Raw genomic sequence first — 22,162 nt, 5'->3', positions numbered from 1 at the left:
ACTTTATGAACTTATATTCATATTTTGCATAAGTATTATTTAATAAATAAATTATGAAGGAGTCTTGAATTGTTGATATTTTTAGAATATTTAAAACAAATCTCACGTACCCCTTGGCATACCTTCAAGTACCCCCATTTGAGAACCACTGTTTTAGGGCTCTAATTACTAAATACTGCATATTTCAGTTTTACAATGAAAAATAGTTGTTATTGACAAATGCCATAAAACCTTTTTTTCTTTTTAAAGTTGACAGAGATTTACTGTATGCGTTAAATAAAAAAATAATAATTTGACTTATTTTGAACATTTTATTAACTAAAACCCTTTATAGTCCCCGGGATTAAGGTAAAATAATTTTTAAAAATCCATTTATTTTGTTATGGTTTGAAAATGAAAAATATCAAAATGTCCCCCGCATTCTTAAATTTTTCCGTGTGCGGCCTTCTGTAGAAAAAGTTTGGACACCCCTGTATTAAAGTATGGATTTAGTGAGGGAAAAACGCTATCCAATCATAGCGCTTCATAGTGAATCGACAAGAGCGTTTCATCCAATCACAGCACGGCTTGTTTTGACGTGCTTCATTTTCCTCGGAGAAACCGGAAGCTCGCAGGTCTGTCACGCCGGCTTGTGTTTGCTTTAAAGTTGTGTTTAAACTTTAAATATAAATATAACTAATTAACGCGTAGTTAACACCAATGTGTCGCGGCCGTGAGATACAGTCTGCTGCGCCCTGGGAGATTATGTTATCTATTTGGGTTAAAAATATTTTGGCAAACCAGTAGTTATATATAATCCGTAAATAATATGCCGTTGTTGAGTGTCTGTGCTGTTTGGAGCTCGGCAGAGTAACTATGTTATACTCTTTCATATCAGTAGGTGGCAGGTGGTAGTTGACTGCTTTGTAGATATCAGGAACAACGACAATGCGTTGTCATGATCACAATATGCAGGCGACAGCGGGAGGCAAGTTGCAGGTAAAAACGTATCTAATGCTTAAACCAAAAATAAACAAAAGGTGAGTGCCCCTAAAAAAAGGCATTGACGGTTAGGGATGGCTTTGCAGAACAAAACTAAAACTGAACTGGCGACAAAGAAAAAAAACCCAGAATGCTGGACGACAGCAAAAACTTACTGTGGAGCAAAGACTGCATCCACAATTCAAACATGACATGACAATCAACAATGCCCTCACAAAGAAGGATAAAAGCAATTGAAATATTCTTGATTGGTAAAACAAAGTAGATGCGGGAAAAAGCTCTCAAAGGAAGACATGAAACTGCTCCTGGAAAATACCAAAATAAGAGAAAAAGCCACCAAAATAAGAGCACAAGACAAGAACTAAAACACTACACACAGGAAAACAGCAAAAAACTACAAATAAGTCACGGCGTGATGTGACAGTTCGTGACTCTACACCTACTTTGAGACAAGAGCTATATTGATGCATGCTTGGTTATGGTTTAAAGTCATATACAACAATTGCGACAATGACTTTTTACTGTCAACTGAGTTTCGTTTTTTTACCAATCAAGAATATTTCAGTTGTTTTTATCCTTCTCTGTGGGGGCATTGTTGATTGTCATCTCATGTTTGAATGTACATTGTGGACGCGGTCTTTGCTCCACAGTAAGTCTTTGCCGTCGTCCAGCATTCTGTTTTTTGTTTGTTTACTTTGAAGCCATCTCAGCGTTAGTTTCGTTCTGCATAGAAATCCCTAAGCTTAAATGCATTTTCTTTATTGTCTACAGAGTTTAATTTTTTAGTGATTTCTGCTGGTGGCGTGCTTCTGGATTTTTTTCAAGGAAAATAATGCGCCTTGGCTCCAAAAAGATTGAAAAACACCGATCTAATGCCTAAACCAAAAATAAACAAATGGTGAGTGCCCCCAAGAAAATGCATTGAAGCTTTGGGATGCCATACTTGTCAGTGTCGTTGTGTCCTTGGGCAAGACACTTTACCCACCTGCTCCCAGTGACACCCACACTGGTTTAAATGTAACTTAAATATTGGGTTTCACTATGTAAAAGCACTTTGAGTCACTAGATAAAGTGCTAAATAAATATAATTCACTTCACTATGCAGAACGAAACTAAAACGGAACGGGCTACAAAGTTAACCAAAAAAAAACAGAATGCTGGACGACTGCAAAGACTTACTGTGGAGCAAAGACTGCGTCCACAATGTACATTCAAATGTGACATAACATTTAATTTCAGTTGTTTTTATCTTTCTCTGTGGGGGCATTGTTGATTGTCATCTCATGTTTGAATGTACATTGTGGACGCGGTCTTTGCTCCACAGTAAGTCTTTGCCGTCGTCCAGCATTCGTTTTTTTTTTGTTTACTTTGTAGCCAGTTCAGTGTTAGTTTCGTTCTGCATAGAAATCCCTAAGCTTCAATACATTTTCTTTATTGTCTACCGAGTTTAACTTTTTAGTGATTTCTGCTGGTGGCGTGCTTCTGGATTCTTTTCAAGGAAAAAAATGCGCCTTGGCTCCAAAAAGATTGAAAAACACCGGTCTAATGCTTAAACCAAAAATAAAAAAATGGCGAGTGCCCCCAAGAAAATGCATTGAAGCTTAGGGATGCCATCCTTGTCACTGCCGTTGTGTCCTTGGGCAAGACACTTTACCCACCTGCTCCCAGTGACACCCACACTGGTTTAAATGTAACTTAAATATTGGGTTTCACTATGTAAAAGCACTTTGAGTCACTAGAGAAAAGTGCTAATTAAATATAATTCATTTCACTTCACTTCACTATGCAGAACGAAACTAAAACTGAACTGGCTACAACGTAAACAAAAAAAACACAGAATGCTGGACGACAGCAAAGACTTACTGTGGAGCAAAGACCGCGTCCACAATGTACATCCAAATGTGACATAATCAACAATGCCCTCACAAAGAAGGATAAAAGCAACTGAAATATTCCTGATAGGTAAAACAAAGTAGATGCGGAAAATATCTCTCAAAGGAAGACATGAAACTGCTCCTGGAAAATACCAAAAAAAGAGAAAAAGCCACAAAAATAAGAGCACAAGACAAGAACTAAAACACTACACACAGGAAAACAGCAAACAACTCTTAAATAAGTCACGGCGTGATGTGACAGGTCGTGACTCTACACCTACTTTGAGACAAGAGCAATATTGATGCATGCTTGGTTATGGTTTAAAGTCATATACAACAATTGCGACAATGACTTTTTACTGTCAACTGAGTTTTGTTTTTTACCAATTAAGAATATTTCAGTTGTTTTTATCCTTCTCTGGGGGGGCATTGTTGATTGTCATCTCATGTTTGAATGTACATTGTGGACGAGGTTTTTGCTCCACAGTAAGTCTTTGCTGTCGTCCAGCATTCCGTTTTTTTTTTGTTTTTTTTTACTTTGTAACCATTTCAGCGTTAGTTTCTTTCTGCATAGAAATCCCTAAGCTTCAATGCATTTTCTTTGTCTCTTGAGTTAAATGTTTTAATGATTTCTGTTGGTGGCGAGCCTCCAAATTTTTTTCAAGGAAAATAATGCGCCTCAGCTCAAAAAAGATTGAAAAACACCGGTCTAATGCTTTAACCAAAAATAAACAAATGGCGAGTGCCCCCAAGAAAATGCATTGACGCTTAGGGATGCCATCCTTGTCACTGTCGATGGGTCCTTGGGCAGGACACTTTACCCACCTGCTCCCAGTGACACCTGCACAGGTTTAAATGTAACTTAAATATTGGGTTTCACTATGTAAAAATACTTTGAGTCACTAGAGAAAAGTGATAATTAAGTATAATTCATTTTACTTCACTTCACTATGCAGAACGGAACTGGCTACAAAGTTACCCAAAAAAAAAAAAGAATGCTGGACGATAGCAAAAACTTACTGTGGAGCAAAGACTGCATCCACAATTCAAACATGACATGACAATCAACAATGCTCTCACAAAGAAGGATAAAAGCAACTGAAATATTCTTGATTGGTAAAACAAAGTAGATGCGGGAAATATCTCTCAAAGGAAGACATGAAACTGCTCCAGGAAAATACCAAAAAAAGAGAAAAAGCCACCAAATTAGGAGCACAAGACAAGAACTAAAACACTACACACAGGAAAACAGCAAAAAACTACAAATAAGTCACGGCGTGATGTGACAGGTCGTGACTCTACACCTACTTTGAGACAAGAGCAATATTGATGCATGCTTGGTTATGGTTTAAAGTCATATACAACAATTGCAACAATGACTTTTTACTGTTAACTGAGTTTCGTTTTTTACCAATCAACAATATTTCAGTTGTTTTTATCCTACTCTGTGGGGGTATATTTGATTGTCATCTTATGTTTGAATGTACATTGTGGACACTGTCTTTGCTCCACAGTAAGTCTTTGCTGTCGTCCAGCATTCAGTTTTTTTTTTGTTTACTTTGTAGCCATTTCAGCGTTAGTTTCGTTATGCATAGAAATCCCTAAGCATCAATGCATTTTCTTTATTGTCTACTGAGTTTAATTTTTTAGTGATTTCTGCTGGTGGCGTGCTTCTGAATTTTTTTCAAGGAAAATAATGCGCCTTGGCTCCAAAAAGATTGAAAAACACCAGTCTAATGCTTAAACCAAAAATAAACAAATGGCGAGTGCCCCCAAGAAAATGCATTGAAGCTTAGGGATGCCATCCTTGTCAGTGTCGTTGTATCCTTGGGCAAGACACTTTACCCACCTGTTCCCAGTGACACCCACACTGGTTTAAATGTAACTTAAATATTGGGTTTCACTATGTAAAAGCACTTTGAGTCACTAGAGAAAAGTGATAATTAAGTATAATTCATTTTACTTCACTTCACTATGCAGAACGGAACTGGCTACAAAACAGAATGCTGGACGACAGCAAAGACTTACTGTGGAGCAAAGACTGCATCCACAATGTACATTCAAATGTGACATAACAATCAACAATGCCCTCAAAAAGAAGGATAATAACAACTGAAATATTCTTGATTGGTAACACAAAGTCGATGCGGGAAATATTGCTCAAAGGAAGACATGAAACTGCTCCAGGAAAATACCAAAAAAAGAGAAAAAGCCACCAAAATAGGAGCACTAGACGAGAACTAAAACACTACACACAGGAAAACAGCAAAACACTCCAAATAAGTCACGGCATGATGTGACAGGTCGTGACTCTACACCTACTTCTAGACAAGAGCTATATTGATGTATGCTTGGTTATGGTTTGAAGTCATATACAACAATTGCGACAACGACTTTTTACTGTCAACTGAGTTTCGTTTTTTACCAATCAAGAATATTTCAGTTGTTTTAATCCTTCTCTGTGGGGGCATTGTTGATTGTCATCTCATGTTTGAATGTAAATTGTGGACACGGTCTTTGCTCCACAGTAAGTCTTTGCCGTCGTCCAGCATTCGTTTTTTTTTTGTTTACTTTGTAGCCAGTTCAGTTTTAGTTTCGTTCTGCATAGCCATTCCTAAGCTTCAATGCATTTTCTAAATTGTCTACTGAGTTACATTTTTTAATGATTTCTGCTGGTGGCGAGCCTCCTAATTTTTTTCAAGGAAAATAACGCGCCTTAGCTCAAAAAAGATTGAAAAACACCGGTCTAATGCTTTAACCAAAAATAAACAAAAGGTGAGTGCTTGGTTATGGTTTAAAGTCAAATCCAACAATTGCAACAACAACTTTTTATTGTCAACCGAGTTTCATTTTTTAATGATTTCCGCTGGTGGTGTGCCTACAGATTTTTTTCAACGCAAAAAATGTGCCTTAGCTCAAAAAAGGTTGGAAAACACTGGTCTAGAGCTCGGCAGAGTAACCATTTTATTGTCTTCCATATCAGTAAGTGGCAGCAGGTAGCTAATTGCTTTTTAGATGTCGGGAACAACGACGATGCGTTGTCGTGATCACAATATGCAGGCGACAGCGGAAGGCAACTTGTAGGTAAAAGTTTCACAAGTTTATTCACAATACCATATAACATTTACAATAGTGGTGAATATCATCATTTAAAGATCTTGGTACGTGAAAGGGTCCCCCAAATAAGCTAGAAGAAGCTTTTGACAGGGGTCCAAAGGACAAATATGGTAGCAAGCACAACAACAACAACAACGCTATATGATAAACACAAGATAATAGTACTAAAACAAGCATACACATACATTCATTCAACTATGCGAAACCCAACAGTAGTCTACCTCACATGAGGCATTAGAGATAGGTGGTTAATAGGTAAGTTTTCAGTTTCGTTTTGAAGTTTGAGAACGGCTACAGCATCTTGAGGCTCTCATTAAGCTGGTTCCAAATCTTTGGTCCCCTGCATCCGACACTGCGAGCGGTACAAGCCAGTAAACGATGTTTACCTGTTATCAGATCTAAGTTACGGGTGTTGTGGGCATGCTGGGGATGGTAGATAGGAACCAAACTACGGAGCCTAAGATTCAGCCTGTAAATGACTTGATAGGTTAAACAAGCATTTTGATAAATATTGAACTCTGTCAGTCTTAAGAGATGATATTTATGAAATAGATCAGTGGTCCCCAACCACCGGGCCGCAGTCCGGTACCGGGCCGCAGACATTTTTTTTATTAAAAAAAATAAATAAATAAATAAAATATATATATATATTTTTTTAATTTTTATTAAATCAACATAAAAAACAAAATATACACTTACAAATAGTGCACCAACCACAAAAAACTCCCTTTTTCATGACAAAAACGTCCCTTTTCGTGACAAAGAAGGAAAAAAAAAAAAAAAAGGACACCCCCCCGGGCCGCGGGACAAATTATTAAGCGGATACAAAAAAGTTGGGGACCATTGAAATAGATGACGAGTGGGGGCATTAAACTTGGACCATGACAGGGCCCGTATGATTTTCTTTTGCATGGATTCTAATTTGTGAAGGTAGGTATGGAAGGTAATTAAGGTGAAAAGGTAACTAATGCTTAAACCAAAAATAAACAAAAGGTGAGTGGGAGAGTGGCCGTGCGCAACCCGAGGGTCCCTGGTTCAATTCCCACCTAGTACCAACCTCGTCACGTCCATTGTGTCCTGAGCAAGACACTTCACCCTTGCTCCTGATGGGTGCTGGTTGGCGCCTTGCATGGCAGCTCCCTCCATCAGTGTGTGTGAATGGGTAAATGGGGAAGTAATGTCAAAGCGCTTTGAGTACCTTGAAGGTAGAAAAGCGCTATACAAGTACAACCCATTTATTTATTTATTTATAAGAAAATGTATTGAAGCTTAGGGAAGGATATGCAGAACAAAACTACAACTTAACTAGCCACAAAGTAAAAAAAACAACAAAAAAACAGAATGCTGGACGACAGCAAAGACTTACTGTGGAGCAAAGGAAGACTACAACAGGAAAATACCAAAAAAAAACAGGAAAAGCCAACAAAATAGGAGTGCAAGACAAGAACTAAAACACTACACAACTTTTTATTGTCCGCAGCATAGCTCGGTTGGTAGAGCGGCCGTGCCAGCAACTTGAGGGTTGCAGGTTCGATTCCCGCTTGTGCCATCTTAGTTACTGCCGTTGCGTCCTTGGGCAAGACACTTTACCCACCTGCTCCCAGTGCCACCCACACTGGTTTAAATGTAACTTAGATATTGGGTGTCACTATGTAAAGCGCTATATAAATATAATTCACTTCACTTAGTTACTTTTTTAATGATTTCTGCTGGTGGCGTGCCTCTGGATTTTTTTCAAAGAAAAAAATGCGCCCTTGGGCTTAAAAAAAAAGGTTGAAAAACACCGTCGTAGACAACACCTATGTGGGGGTGTTTATATTGAGAAAAGTGGGTGTTTTTTTGTTTAAAGACATTGCGTGTTTCGCATTGACTGCGGCATATGTAAACACGCTGTCGCGGCTGGATCACGGTTTTAGCTGACATTCTGCTGAATGGGCGAAAGCACCAGAGTCAATATGAATAGCTGCATTGTGGTCCGCCTGGCAAAATGTGTGTGTGTGTGTGACAGTAGACTATCAGACCTTACAGGCCTTTTTTTTTTTTTTTTTTACTCCTCTTAGTCGTTTGTGCTCCCTAACGGCCCACGTTGCCACACGCACTCTCCATCATCATCGCTGCCTCCAGGCTGACACGCTGCGTGGCGGCGCTGACGAGGAGGACATTACCGGCGACAGCGAGCTTTCCGCTTGTTTACGCCCGCCGCTTGCTGTCGGCCCACTGTGACAAAGTCCCCAGGATGCCCCAGACGTGCAAGTCCAGAAACGCCCCGGCGTCAGACTCCCCACGTTCAGCCGGGAATCCACAACCAGAGGGGTGCAGACATGTGGCAGACCCTGGACTAGGAGGAGGAGGAGGAGGGGTCGAAGACAACCAAGGAGACCGTGAGATCATTAAATCTCCAAGTGATACTAAACAATACAGGTAATGTTCCTGAGGTAAATCCCAACTCAATACACCTTTTTTTGCAATTTGCACTATTAACTAGGGATGCACCGATTAATCGGTAACCGAATATATTCGGCCAAAAAAAGCCACATTCGGCCTTCGGTGGAATGAGTTAAATGCAAGGCCGAATAGTGGCGTGTGACGCAATTTTTTGACGCAGTGACGCGGTGACGTTGGAACCAGGCGCCTTCGGAAAAATGTCAGCAGTGTGGAGATATTTTAAAGTGTCGGAAAGTGACAAAAGTATTGCAGTTTGCAACGAATGTTCAGCCAAACTGTCTCGAGGAGGTGCCTCGTCTTTAAGAGGACGAGGCACTTAACAGTGCAAAATCTTAATAGCGGTGGTAGCGGAGGGTGTATATTGTAGCGTCCCCGAAGAGTTAATGCTGCAAGGGGTTCTGGGTATTTTGTTTATGTTGTGTTACGGTGCGGATGTTCTCCCGAAATGTGTTTGTCATTCTTGTTTGGTGTGGGTCCACAGTGTGGCGCATATATGTAACAGTGTTAAAGTTGTTTATACGGCCACCCTTAGGAGTTTCAAATAATAATAATGATTAAAAAAAATTGAATGGCGTATCAAATAAAAGTTTAATAAAAATGGAATGCCTCTTTTCTATTTGCCGAATAGTGGCGTGTGACGCAATTTTTTGACGCAGTGACGCGGTGACGTTGGAACCAGGCGCCTTCGGAAAAATGTCAGCAGTGTGGAGATATTTTAAAGTGTCGGAAAGTGACAAAAGTATTGCAGTTAGCAACGAATGTTCAGCCAAACTGTCTCGAGGAGGTGCCTCGTCTTTAAGAGGACGAGGCACTTAACAGTGCAAAATCTTAATAGCGGTGGTAGCGGAGGGTGTATATTGTAGCGTCCCCGAAGAGTTAATGCTGCAAGGGGTTCTGGGTATTTTGTTTATGTTGTGTTACGGTGCGGATGTTCTCCCGAAATGTGTTTGTCATTCTTGTTTGGTGTGGGTCCACAGTGTGGCGCATATATGTAACAGTGTTAAAGTTGTTTATACGGCCACCCTTAGGAGTTTCAAATAATAATAATGATTAAAAAAATTTGAATGGCGTATCAAATAAAATTTTAATAAAAATGGAATGCCTCTTTTCTATTTGCCGAATAGTGGCGTGTGACGCAATTTTTTGACGCAGTGACGCGGTGACGTTGGAACCAGGCGCCTTCGGAAAAATGTCAGCAGTGTGGAGATATTTTAAAGTGTCGGAAAGTGACAAAAGTATTGCAGTTTGCAACGAATGTTCAGCCAAACTGTCTCGAGGAGGTGCCTCGTCTTTAAGAGGACGAGGCCCTTAACAGTGCAAAATCTTAATAGCGGTGGTAGCGGAGGGTGTATATTGTAGCGTCCCCGAAGAGTTAATGCTGCAAGGGGTTCTGGGTATTTTGTTTATGTTGTGTTACGGTGCGGATGTTCTCCCCGAAATGTGTTTGTCATTCTTGTTTGGTGTGGGTCCACAGTGTGGCGCATATATGTAACAGTGTTAAAGTTGTTTATACGGCCACCCTTAGGAGTTTCAAATAATAATAATGATTAAAAAAAATTGAATGGCGTATCAAATAAAATTTTAATAAAAATGGAATGCCTCTTTTCTATTTGCCGAATAGTGGCGTGTGACGCAATTTTTTGACGCAGTGACGCGGTGACGTTGGAACCAGGCGCCTTCGGAAAAATGTCAGCAGTGTGGAGATATTTTAAAGTGTCGGAAAGTGACAAAAGTATTGCAGTTTGCAACGAATGTTCAGCCAAACTGTCTCGAGGAGGTGCCTCGTCTTTAAGAGCACGAGGCACTTAACAGTGCAAAATCTTAATAGCGGTGGTAGCGGAGGGTGTATATTGTAGCGTCCCCGAAGAGTTAATGCTGCAAGGGGTTCTGGGTATTTTGTTTATGTTGTGTTACGGTGCGGATGTTCTCCCGAAATGTGTTTGTCATTCTTGTTTGGTGTGGGTCCACAGTGTGGCGCATATATGTAACAGTGTTAAAGTTGTTTATACGGCCACCCTTAGGAGTTTCAAATAATAATAATGATTAAAAAAAATTGAATGGCGTATCAAATAAAATTTTAATAAAAATGGAATGCCTCTTTTCTATTTGCCGAATAGTGGCGTGTGACGCAATTTTTTGACGCAGTGACGCGGTGATGTTGGAACCAGGCGCCTTCGGAAAAATGTCAGCAGTGTGGAGATATTTTTAAGTGTCGGAAAGTGTCAAAAGTATTGCAGTTTGCAACGAATGTTCAGCCAAACTGTCTCGAGGAGGTGCCTCGTCTTTGAGAGGACGAAAATGTTTGCGACTGACAGTGCCAAAGCAAACGGAATTACCAAGAAGGGAATGGAGTTTATGGCTTTGGATGATCAACCGTTTAGTGATGTGGAGGACATTGGCTTTCGGAGACTCATGGAGCACATTGAACCCCGTTACACGATACCGAGCAGACGGTATTTCTCTGATGTGTGCTGTTTACATTATTAGCCTGTTGTGTAGGCTACCTGTATAAGTGTATGAGGTTACAAGCACACACTTATTGAGATTTACTTGAGCCTTCTGTTTACATTATTAGCCTATCTACTGTGGCTAAGCAGACTTTTGCCAAAAGGACAATAATTCATTTGTTGTGGGTTTATCCACTTTAATGCACTTTATTTTTTTTTTGGAATGCAGAGGGGTTAGTGCGTCTGCCTCACAATACGAAGGTCCTGCAGTCCTGGGTTCAATTCCAGGCTGAGGATCTTTCTGTGTGGAGTTTGCATGTTCTCCCCGTGAATGCGTGGGTTCCCTCCGGGTACTCCGGCTTCCTCCCACTTCCAAAGACATGCACCTGGGGATAGGTTGATTGGCAACACTAAATTGGCCCTAGTGTGTGAATGTGAGTGTGAATGTTGTCTATCTGTGTTGGCCGTGCGATGAGTTGGCGACTTGTCCAGGGTGTACCCTGCTTTCCGCCCGATTGTAGCTGAGATAGGCGCCAGCGCCCCCCGCGACCCCGAAAGGGAATAAGCGGTAGAAAATGGATGGATGGATGGATGTTTTTTTTTAAGGCCTAATATAAATGAAAAACTTTGTGCTTTTTTTGAAAAGCAAAGGCTACTGGAATATTAAAAACATGTCAATGTTCAATAAAAATGTACTTTATTTAAAAAAACATGTCTAAAAATGTATTGTACGCTGTTTATGCAATATTAAATTTTGGGGGGAAAACTGCATTCATTATTCGGCCTTCGGCCAAGCTTTTCAATTTTCTTCGGCTTCGGCCACAAATTTTCATTTCGGTGCATCCCTACTGTTAACCCTTTATTTGTACCTTCTTGGACACATTTGACAAAGTACACTTGAGTCTGAGTTTATTTGGAACATGCAAGCATACAACATGATACATCAAAATTTCCAGTTTTTCTTTTCAACATGTTCGAAAAAGGAGTAGGAACAGGCAGAGTTTATGTAATCCTCCCCCTTTTCCTATAGCAGTTGCTAAAACTTTGCTTCACTTCCCGTTCTCAATTTATTCACAATATACTCCATAAGTCAGGGGTGTCAAACTCAAATACAGAGTGGGCCAACATTTAAAACTGAACAAAGCGGCGGGCCAAGGTTGAGCAAAATTAACCTTTTTAATAGGGACCCCAAAAAAGTTTTGCATTGAATATTGAACAAGCAATGAGGTGGCGACTTGTCCAGGGTGTACGCCGCCTTCCGCCCGATTGTAGCTGAGATAGGCGGCAGCGCCCCCCGCGACCCCAAAAGGGAATAAACGGTAGAAAATGGATGGATGGATATGGATAGTGACATGCAAACTGGAGTTTCAAATAATAATAATAATAAAAAAAATTGAATGGCGTATCAAATAAAATTTTTATAAAAATTCAATGCCTCTTTTCTATTTGCAGCCTTCTCAGGAAAATATTAAAATAAACTTTTTTTCACAGGCTAAAAATAAATTTGAAAATAAAATAACAATAATGAATGAATGAAGCATTCAAGTCTTGAAGTAGCAAGAGAGTGCACAAATAAAACGTTAATTATTGCTCGGTTTGCTTAGCTGATTTGCTTTAACACTAATTATGGAAAAAGCAACAATTATATAATTTAACAGTGCAAAATCTTAATAGTGGTGGTAGCGGAGGGTGTATATTGTAGCGTCCCGGAAGAGTTAATGCTGCAAGGGGTTCTGGGTATTTTGTTTATGTTGTGTTACGGTGCGGATGTTCTCCCGAAATGTGTTTGTCATTTTAATGTGGTGTGGGTCTACAGTGTGGCGCATATATGTAACAGTGTTAAAGTTGTTTATAACGGCCACCCTTAGTGTGACCTGTATGGTTGTTGACCAAGTATGCCTTACATCCACTCGTGTGTGTTTAAAAGCCGCATATATTGTGTGATTAGGCCGGCACGCTGTTTGTATGGAGTAAAAGTGGACGTGACGACAGGTTGTAGAGAACGCTTTAAGGCCTTTAAGGCACGCCCCCAATATTGTTATCCGGGTGGAAATCGGTTGAAATTCGGGAGAATGGTTTCCTCAGGAGAGGCACTGAACTTCGGGAGTCTCCCGGGACAATCGTGAGGGTTGGCAAGTATGAGTATTAGCGGTGAATGCGGCTGTATAATACCGGCGGGCCACTACTTATGTTAATTTGATATCGCCTCAAGGGCCAAATTAAATTACACGGCGGGCCAAATGTAATGTTAATTTGGTATTGCCTCAAGGGCCTAGTTAATTTACACGGCGGGCCAGAGTTTGACACCCATGCCATAAGTAATCACAATAAAAATAAATAAATAATAATTGGTGAAGTAAGTTATATTTCATATGACTAAAGGCAGTGCCTTTAAGGCACACCCCCAATATTGTTGTCCGGGTGGAATTCGGGAGAATGGAGATTTTCGGTAGGGGCACTGAAATTCGAGAGTCTCCCGGGAAATCGGTGTTACAGCGGCACCGCTGTATAACACCGGCGGGCCAGCTCTAATATTAATTTGATATTGCCTCAAGGGCCAAAATAAATTACACGGCGGGCCAGAGTTTGGCACCTATGTCATAGAGTGTTCTCACGACTGATAGTTTGTGTGCTGTGGGATTTTCCGAGGTCCAGAGTAGATATTGGTCGGTCTTTTTGGGTTTTCGATGAACAGAAATGTTTTGACTGCCGTCATCTTTGTGGTGGATTTTAATGACAGGTCTGCCTGGGTAGCCACGTCTATAAGAACAGCTAAAAAGCAACGTGTCACAGTGGTCAGGTGACCCTTCTGAAGAAGACTGCAGATGACAGTCGAAACATGTCAGGTAAAGATTCCATCTAATATACCGAAAATATGGTCTGATTACAGGATTATTTGAAAGAGTATCAATCAATCAATGTTTATTTATATAGCCCTAAATCACAGGTGTCTCAAAGGGCTGCACAAACCACAACGACATCCTCGGTAGAGCCCACATAAGGGCAAGGAAAAACTCACCCCAGTGGGACGTCGACAATGATGACTATGAGAAACCTTTGGACTGAAAGCAATGGATGTCGAGCGGATCTAACATGATATTGTGAAAGTCCAATCCGTAGTGGATCTAACATAACCGTGAGAATCCAGTCCAAAGTGGATCCAATATAGTAGCGCGCAGGAAACCATCCCAAGCGCAGAGATGTTCTCATAGTCATCATTGTCACCGATGTCCCACTGGGTGTGAGATTTCCTTGCCCTTATGTGGGCCTACCGAGGATGTCGTTGTGGTTTGTGTTGTGGTTTATGCAGCCCTTTGAGACACTAGTGATTTAGGGCTATATAAGTAAACATTGATTGGTTGATGTCCCCAACCGATACACAGGCGAGCGGTCCATCCTGGGTCCCGACTCTGGACAGCCAGTACTTCATCCATGGCCACCGGACCGGACCCCCTCCACAAGGGAGGGGGGGACATAGGAGAAAAAGAAAATAATTGGCAGATCAACTGGTCTAAAAAGGGAGTCTATTTAAAGGCTAGAGCAGGGGTGTCAGACTCAAATACAGAGTGGGCCAAAATTTAAAACTGAACAAAGTCGCGGGCCGAGGTTGAACAAATGAACCTTTTTAATGGGGACCCAAACAAGTTTTGCATTGAATATTGAACAATCAAGGCTTATATAACTTTAAAGTGACATGCAAAATCAAGTTTCCAATAATAATAATGAAATATCAATGGCATATCAAATAAAATTGAAATAAAAATTCAATGCCTCTTTTGTATCTGCAGCCTTCTGAGGTAATTATCAAAATAAACTTTTTCAACAGGCTAATAATACATTTGAAAATAAAATAATAAGGAATGAATCAAACATTCAAGCCTTGAAGTGGCAAGAGAAAGTGCATAGGGGTTGAGGTGGGGGTGGGGGGGTGTATACTGTTGCGTCCCGGAAGAGTTAGTGCTGCAAGGGATTATGGTTATTTGTTCTGTTGTGTTTATCTTGTGTTTCGGATGTTCTCCTGAAATGTGTTTGTCGTTCTTGTTTGGTGTGGGTTCACAGTGTGGTGCATATTTGTAACAGTGTTAAAGTTGGCCAAGTATGCCTTGCATTTACTTGTGTCTGTGTGTAAAAACCGTATATATTATGTGACTGGGCCGGCACGCTGTTTGTATGGAGGAAAAGCAGGCGTGGACGACAGGTTGTGGAGGACGCTAAAGGCAGTGCCTTTAAAGCCCGCCCCCAATATTGTTGCCCGGGTGGAAATCGGGAGAAATCGGGGAAAATGGATGGCTCGGGAGATTTTCAGGAGGGGCACTGAAGTTCGGGAGTCTCCCGGGAAAATGGGGAGGGTTGGCAAGTATGAGAATTTGCGGTGTTACAGCGGGGGGGGTGTATAATACCGGCGGGCCAGCTCGAATGTTGAATTGATATTGCCTCAAGGGCCAAATTAAATTACACGGCGGGTCAAATTTGGCCCACGGGCCGGAGTTTGACACCCATGGGCTAGAGTATACAAATGAGTTTTATGATGAGAGTTAATGCTTCTACTGATATATATGTATAGTATATGAATAAGAAGACATAATAAACTTTTATGAGCAAGATCAAATACCTCAGTTCCACAAATGGTTGGTTACTCAAGTACAGAGAGCATGTAACGAGCTTGCTCTAGCACTCTTTTCACTGCAAAGATGAGCTGTACCAAGACTGACGTTGACATGGAAATGTGCGCTGCCTCCCGTCAAAGTCATGGCTGTCATGCGCACATTTCTACAGGCTGTGGATACTTTGGCAACATACAGAGGTGGTCAGTCGGGCTTTGCCCACATTTGATTTTAACAATGTAAAATAGATAGAGGCAAGGTCAGACAATTGATTATTTCGGCAATGCATTTAATGTCTCATAATTCCTATTATTATTATTGGTGAGGACATACAGTATGTAATTTGTCAAGGCAATTATTTTGCCACCTATTTCTGTCAAAGGTTTTCCTCTGAGTCTTTGGCCATGTCAGGCGGACAGCAGCAGTGGGTGGTCACCGCAGACTGGAACAGCGGGGACCAAGGAGGATGTCATGTATATGACTGCAACAGCAAGAAGTGTGGGGGGGGCAGGAAGGGACCAACCGCCTAAAGCCAGTTGCAGCGACTTCATATATTTAAACACTTCAATCAATCAATCAATGTTTATTTATATAGCCCTAAATCACAAGTGTCTCAAAGGACTGTACAAACCATTACGACTACGACATCCTCGGAAGAACCCACGAAAGGGCAAGGAAAACTCACACCCAGTGGGCAGGGAGAATTCACATCCAGTGGGACGCCAGTGACAATGCTGACTATGAGAAACCTTGGAGAGGACTTCAGATGTGGGCAAACCCCCCCCCTCTAGGGGACCGAAAGCAATGGATGTCGAGCGGGTCTAACATGACACTGTGAAAGTTCAATCCATAGTGGCTCCAACACAGCCGCGAGAGGTCAGTTCAAAGCGGATCCAAGACAGCAGCGAGAGTCCCGTCCACAGGAAACCATCCCAAGCGGAGGCGGATCAGCAGCATAGAGATGTCCCCAACCGATACACAGGCGAGCGGTCCATCCTGGGTCCCGACGAACGGTCCATCCTGGGTCTCGACTCTGGACAGCCAGTACTTCATCCATGGTCATCGGACCGGACCCCCTCCACAAGGGAGGGTGGGGACATAGGAGTAAAAAGAAAAGAAGCGGCAGATCAACTGGTTTAAAAAGGAGGTCTATTTAAAGGCTAGAGTATACAGAGGAGTTTTAAGGTGAGACTTAAATGCTTCTACTGAGGTAGCATTTCGAACTGTTACCGGGAGGGCATTCCAGAGTACTGGAGCCCGAAATGAAAACACTCTATAGCCCGCAGACTTTTTTTGGGCTTTAGGAATCACTAATAAGCCGGAGTCTTTTGAACGCAGATTTCTTGCCGGGACATATGGTACAATATAATCGGCAAGATAGGATGGAGCTAGACCGTGTAGTATTTTATACGTAAGTAGTAAAACCTTAAAGTCACATCTTAAGTGCACAGGAAGCCAGTGCAGGTGAGCCAGTACAGGCGTAATGTGATCAAACTTTCTTGTTCTTGTCAAAAGTCTAGCAGCCGCATTTTGTACCACTTGTCTTTTTTGGCGATGTACGTCCATCTTCCAGGGCTTCACGGTGGAAGAGGGGTTACTGCGTCTGCCTCACAATACGAAGGTCCTGAGTAGTCAGGGTTCAATGCCGGCCTCGGGATCTTTCTGTGTGGAGTTTGCATGTCCTCCCCGTGACTACGTGGGTTCCCTCCGGGTACTCCGGCTTCCTCCCACTTCCAAAGACATGCACCTGGGGATAGGTTGATTGGCAACACTAAATAGGCCCTAGTGTGTGAATGTTGTCTGTCTATCTGTGTTGGCCCTGCGATGAGTGGGTGACTTGTCCAGGGTGTACTCTGCCTTCTGCCCGATTGTAGCTGAGATACGCACCAGCGCCCCCCGCGTAACCAAAGGGAATAAGTGGTAGAAAATGGATGGATGGATGGACGTCCATCTTCCAGCAGCACACTGCAATTTCTACCTGCTGGTGATTGCTCCAAACACCAGAAAGAAGCACCTCCTACTGGCTTGTGATTGTCCCCCGGGAAAATCGGGTGGTTTGGCAAGTATGACTGGGAGACGCAACTGCTGTGTACTTTTCCCTACGTCCGTGTACCATTCCGTATAGAAGCGTTTTAAAAAAGTCATGAATTTTACTTTTTAAACCGATACTGATAATTTCCGATATTACATTTTAAAGCATTTATCGGACATCTCTAGTTACCACCTCTAACTAACACTCACCCCTCTTGTTAAACCGTCGAAGATCTGTGTTTGGATATATTCCAAATGAACCTACCCATCGACAAGACAAAGATAAATATGATTGAATTTTGTTTCCGTCAAAGTTTTCGTCTCGCATTTTTACGTTGACCCGTCAGTCAATCATGTTATTGTCTTAATCAACGTGCGTTTGTTTTGATTGGGTATCGATCTTTTTTTACCTGCTCTAATGTTCAAAAATGTAAATACAATAAACAGCTTCTAGTCAATGACCACGGCCTCGACGTTAAAATCGATACCACCGGTATTGTGGTGAAAAATTAAAACAGTCATAACTTCCTTTCCTCTGTTCCAATTGTCCCAAAATTGTTGGTGGTGTGTGGCATTGGGAGCATTACGCATGCTAGCTGTTAACATGCTAACCATAGCAGGTTAACACTAGCAATGCTAATGCATGGCGCAGTGGAAGAGTGGCCATGCGCAACCCGAGAGTCCATGGTTCAATCCCCACCTAGTACCAACATCGTCACGTCCATTGCGTCCTGAGCAAGACACTTCACCCTTGCTCCTGATGGGTGCTGGTTAGCGCCTTGCATGGCAGCTCCCTCCATCAGTGTGTGAATGTAGTGTGAATGGATAAATGTGGAAGTAGTGTCAAAGCGCTTTGAGTACCTTGAAGGTAGAAAAGCGCTATACAAGTACAACCCATCATTTATAACTCTTAGCTAATTTTGCAGCTGTACGCCTCAGAGTCCAATGGTCTAATCCATTTGTACTGGGAAGTCGGAATTTCAAGTTTCAAATAAAACACCCTTTGAGGTTTAATTTCGTACTCACGTGGTTTTCTGCAATGTATCTTGGCCCACGTGGTGATATCTTTTACACACTGATTTCTGTTTTTGATGCAGTACCGCCTGAGGAATCGCAGGTTGGTTTTCAGCCTTGCTGCTTACTTGCAGTGATTTCTCTAGATTCTCTTAACCTTTTGATGAAATTACAGACCGTAAATGGTGAAATCCCTAAATTCTTTGCAATAGCTGGTTGAGAAATGTTCTTAAAAAAAATTGCCCACGCATTTGTTCACAAAGTGGTGACCCTCGCCCCATCCTTGTTTGTGAATGTCTGAGCATTTCCTGGAAGCTGGGGATAGGTTGATTGGCAACATTAAATTGGCCCTAGTGTGTGAATGTTGTCTGTCTATCTGTGTTGGCCCTGCGATGAGGTGGCGACTTGTCCAGGGTGTACGCTGCCTTCTGCCCGATTGTAGCTGAGATAGGCGCCAGCGCCCCCCGCGACTTTAAAAGGGAATAAGCGGTTGAAAATGGATGGATGTTTTTATACCCAATCATGGTACCCAACTGTTCCCAATTAGCCTGTTCACTCGTGTTTGATGAGCATTCCTCAACTTTCTCAGTCTTTTTTACCACTTGTGTTAGCTTTTTTGAAACATGTTGCAGGCATCAAATTCCAAATAGGCTAATATTTGCAAAAAATAACAACATTTTACACTTCGAACGTTAACTATCTTATTCCTGTTCGTCCGGGGAAATCCCCTGCAAAACAGGCTTGTAGGGATGATATAGCCTCTGTGTTTTTTCCTTACCTAACGTATATTCCGCTCTACCCCGGTATTGAGCACAGTATAATGGGTAAACCACAGAATTGGTTATTGTGGCATGTTTATATTTGGTAACGTTACTGTAGTTTAAACAATTATTTTAAATCTGGTGTACATGTTGTACATCGTTAACAATAGCAGCGTCAGTGTAGCCTTTTTATTGTTTGATCGTGCTGAAAGAGTGCATATTTTCCCATACGATGTTTATATTCAGACAAGGCTAACGCAAGAATAGTTTTCATTGATGTGGCCATCTGAATTTTCCCGATCTCGTAACCGGAACGCTCACAACTCGGCTGTAATATCACTCGCAGTTCCGACTTCCAACTACAGAGATGTATGAAACACAGCAATATTGCAACACATGCAAACTTTTGGCATGCTAACATTACCATGCTAACATTTTCAGCCAATTTTACAGCCGTACTTTGGTAGTTGACACATGCTAACTTTTAGCAGGTAAAATTTTAACCAACTTTGTATCTGTACCCCTACAGCAGTGGTTCTCAACCTTTTTTCAGTGACGTACCCCCTGTTAACATGTTTTTAATTCAAGTACCCCCTAATCAGAGCAAAACATTTTTAGTTGAAAACAAGAGATAAAGAAGTAAAATACAGCACTATGTCATCAGTTTCTGATTTTTTTAATTGTATAACAGTGCAAAATATAGCTCATTTGTAGTAGTCTTTCTTGAACTATTTGGAAAAAAATAAATAAAAATAACTAAAAATCAGTTTCTGATTTATTAAATTGCATAAAAGTGCAAAATATTGCTCATTTGCAGTGGTCTTTCTTGAACTATTTGGAAAAAATATGTAAAAATAACTAAAAACTTGTTGAAAAATAAACAAGTGATTCAATTTTAAATAAAGATTTCTACACATAGAAATAATCATCAACTTAAAGTGCCCTCTTTGGGGATTGTAATAGAGATCCATCTGGATTCATCAACTTCATTCTAAGATGAGGTGGCTTGGGCATCTGGTCAAGATGCCACCCGAACGCCTCCCTAGGGAGGTGTTTAGGGCACGTCCAAACGGTAGGAGGCCATGGGGAAGACCCAGGACACGTTGGGAAGACTATGTCTCCCGGCTGGCCTGGGAACGCCTCGGGATCCCCCGGGAAGAGCTAGACGAAGTGGCTGGGGAGAGGGAAGTCTGGGTTTCCCTGCTTAGGCTGTTGCCCCCGCGACCCGACCTCGGATAAGCGGAAGAAGATGGATGGAAGGCATTCTAAACATTTCTTCACAAAAAAGGAAATCATTAACATCAATATTTATGGAACATGTCCACAAAAAATCTAGCTGTCAACACTGAATATTGCATTGTTGCATTTTTTTTCACAGTTTATGAACTTACATTCATATTTTGTTGAAGTATTATTCAATAAATATATTTATAAAGGATTTATGAATTGTTGCTATTTTTAGAATATTTTTTTTAAAATCTCACGTACCCCTTGGCATACCTTCAAGTACCCCCAGGGGTACGCGTACCCCCATTTGAGAACCACTGCCCTAGAGTGTAGTATCATTTATAATTTCAATACAGTGCTAGACTGCTTCATCCCAAGTGCAGGACTAATGGACTAAAAAACTCCTTTGTCCCACACGCCATTAGACTGTACAACTCCTCTCTGGGGGGATTCTAGGATGGCAGGGGATGCAAAACAATAACAGTGCAATACTTTTTCATAACATTGTCACTACTGCCTAGTTTCTCTTTTTATATTCTTATTTGACTGTTATATCTTTATTCTCATTGTTGCTTTTTATTTTTATTCTTATTTCAATATTTTTCCATTTTGTTTCCATTCATACCCCCAATATTTACTTTTTAATCAATTCTGTACACTGCTGCTGGAATTTAAATTTTCCTGAGGGAACTCTCCTGAAGGAATCAATAACGATCTATCTATCTATCTATCTATCTATCTATCTATCTATCTATCTATCTATCTATCTATCTATCTACAGTTGTGATCAAAATTTTTCAACCCCCACACAATTTTGGTGTTTTAGCAAGTCGGACATTTATTCTGTATTTTGTTTATAGTCATATCAAATAAAGATGTGTCAAATAGACAAATGCAACTTCAATTGTAACACTGCATTTTACAAAATACCAAAAAAGGACATTTTTCTTAATATCTCATTGACAAAATTATTCAACCCCTTGAAGATCATTACTCTTAAGAACATAATTTGAATGAGGTATTTTCAATCAGGTGTTGAAAAAACCTGTAGATGTGATTAGAACCATAACGAGCAACAAATAAACTGATTGAAAAAGACTGTGACGCTCAGCTTCTTGTAGATGGTCAATGGTGTATTTGCAACATGGTGAAGTCCAGGGAGTGGTCAAAGAAGTCAAGAGAGGAGGTCATTTCTCTTCATAAGAAAGGATATGGATATAAGAAAATAGCAAAGACATTACACATTCCAAAAGACACGGTTGGGAGCATAATTTGCAAGTTTAAAGCTAAAGTTACAGTGGAAACACTACCTGGGCGTGGTAGAAAGAGGATGTTGTGTGCGTACAGTGGTGAAAAACCCCCGGGTAACAGCTGAGGAACTACAACAGGACATTGCAGAGGGGGGAACGCAGGTTTCGTCCCAGACAATAAGGCGCACCCCACTTCTGACTACCAGGCACAAGAAAAATAGACTCCAGTATGCCAAAAAATCATCTGGACAAACCCCAAAGGTTTTGGGAAACTGTTCTATGGAGCGATGAGACAAAACTGGAACTCTTTGGGCCTATGAATCAACGTTATGTCTGGAGGAGAAAAAAATGAAGCTTACAAAGAGAAGAACACCTTTCCTACTGTTAAGCATGGTGGGGGGGTCAATCATG

At 41.1% G+C, this 22,162-nt stretch overlaps 1 protein-coding gene across 2 annotated transcripts in view; it reads left to right on the top strand.

Moving 5' to 3' along the window:
- The first annotated feature begins 512 nt into the window (after positions 1–512).
- LOC133550095 (nardilysin-like) overlaps positions 513–22,162 on the top strand; it is a 158,340-nt gene continuing 136,690 nt past the window's right edge. For both annotated transcript variants that reach the window (XM_061896167.1, XM_061896166.1), the window contains exons 1-2: positions 513–614; positions 8,033–8,393. In XM_061896167.1, coding sequence (XP_061752151.1) covers positions 8,209–8,393 — 185 coding nt within the window. In that variant the 5' untranslated portion in view covers positions 513–614; positions 8,033–8,208. The remainder of the gene's footprint in view (positions 615–8,032; positions 8,394–22,162) is intronic.

Source organism: Nerophis ophidion, linkage group LG03 (genome assembly GCF_033978795.1).
Source record: "Nerophis ophidion isolate RoL-2023_Sa linkage group LG03, RoL_Noph_v1.0, whole genome shotgun sequence".
Lineage (NCBI taxonomy): Eukaryota > Metazoa > Chordata > Actinopteri > Syngnathiformes > Syngnathidae > Nerophis > Nerophis ophidion.
The sequence above is the reverse complement of the archived record's forward strand: the minus strand, read 5'-3'. Positions and strand labels throughout refer to the sequence as shown.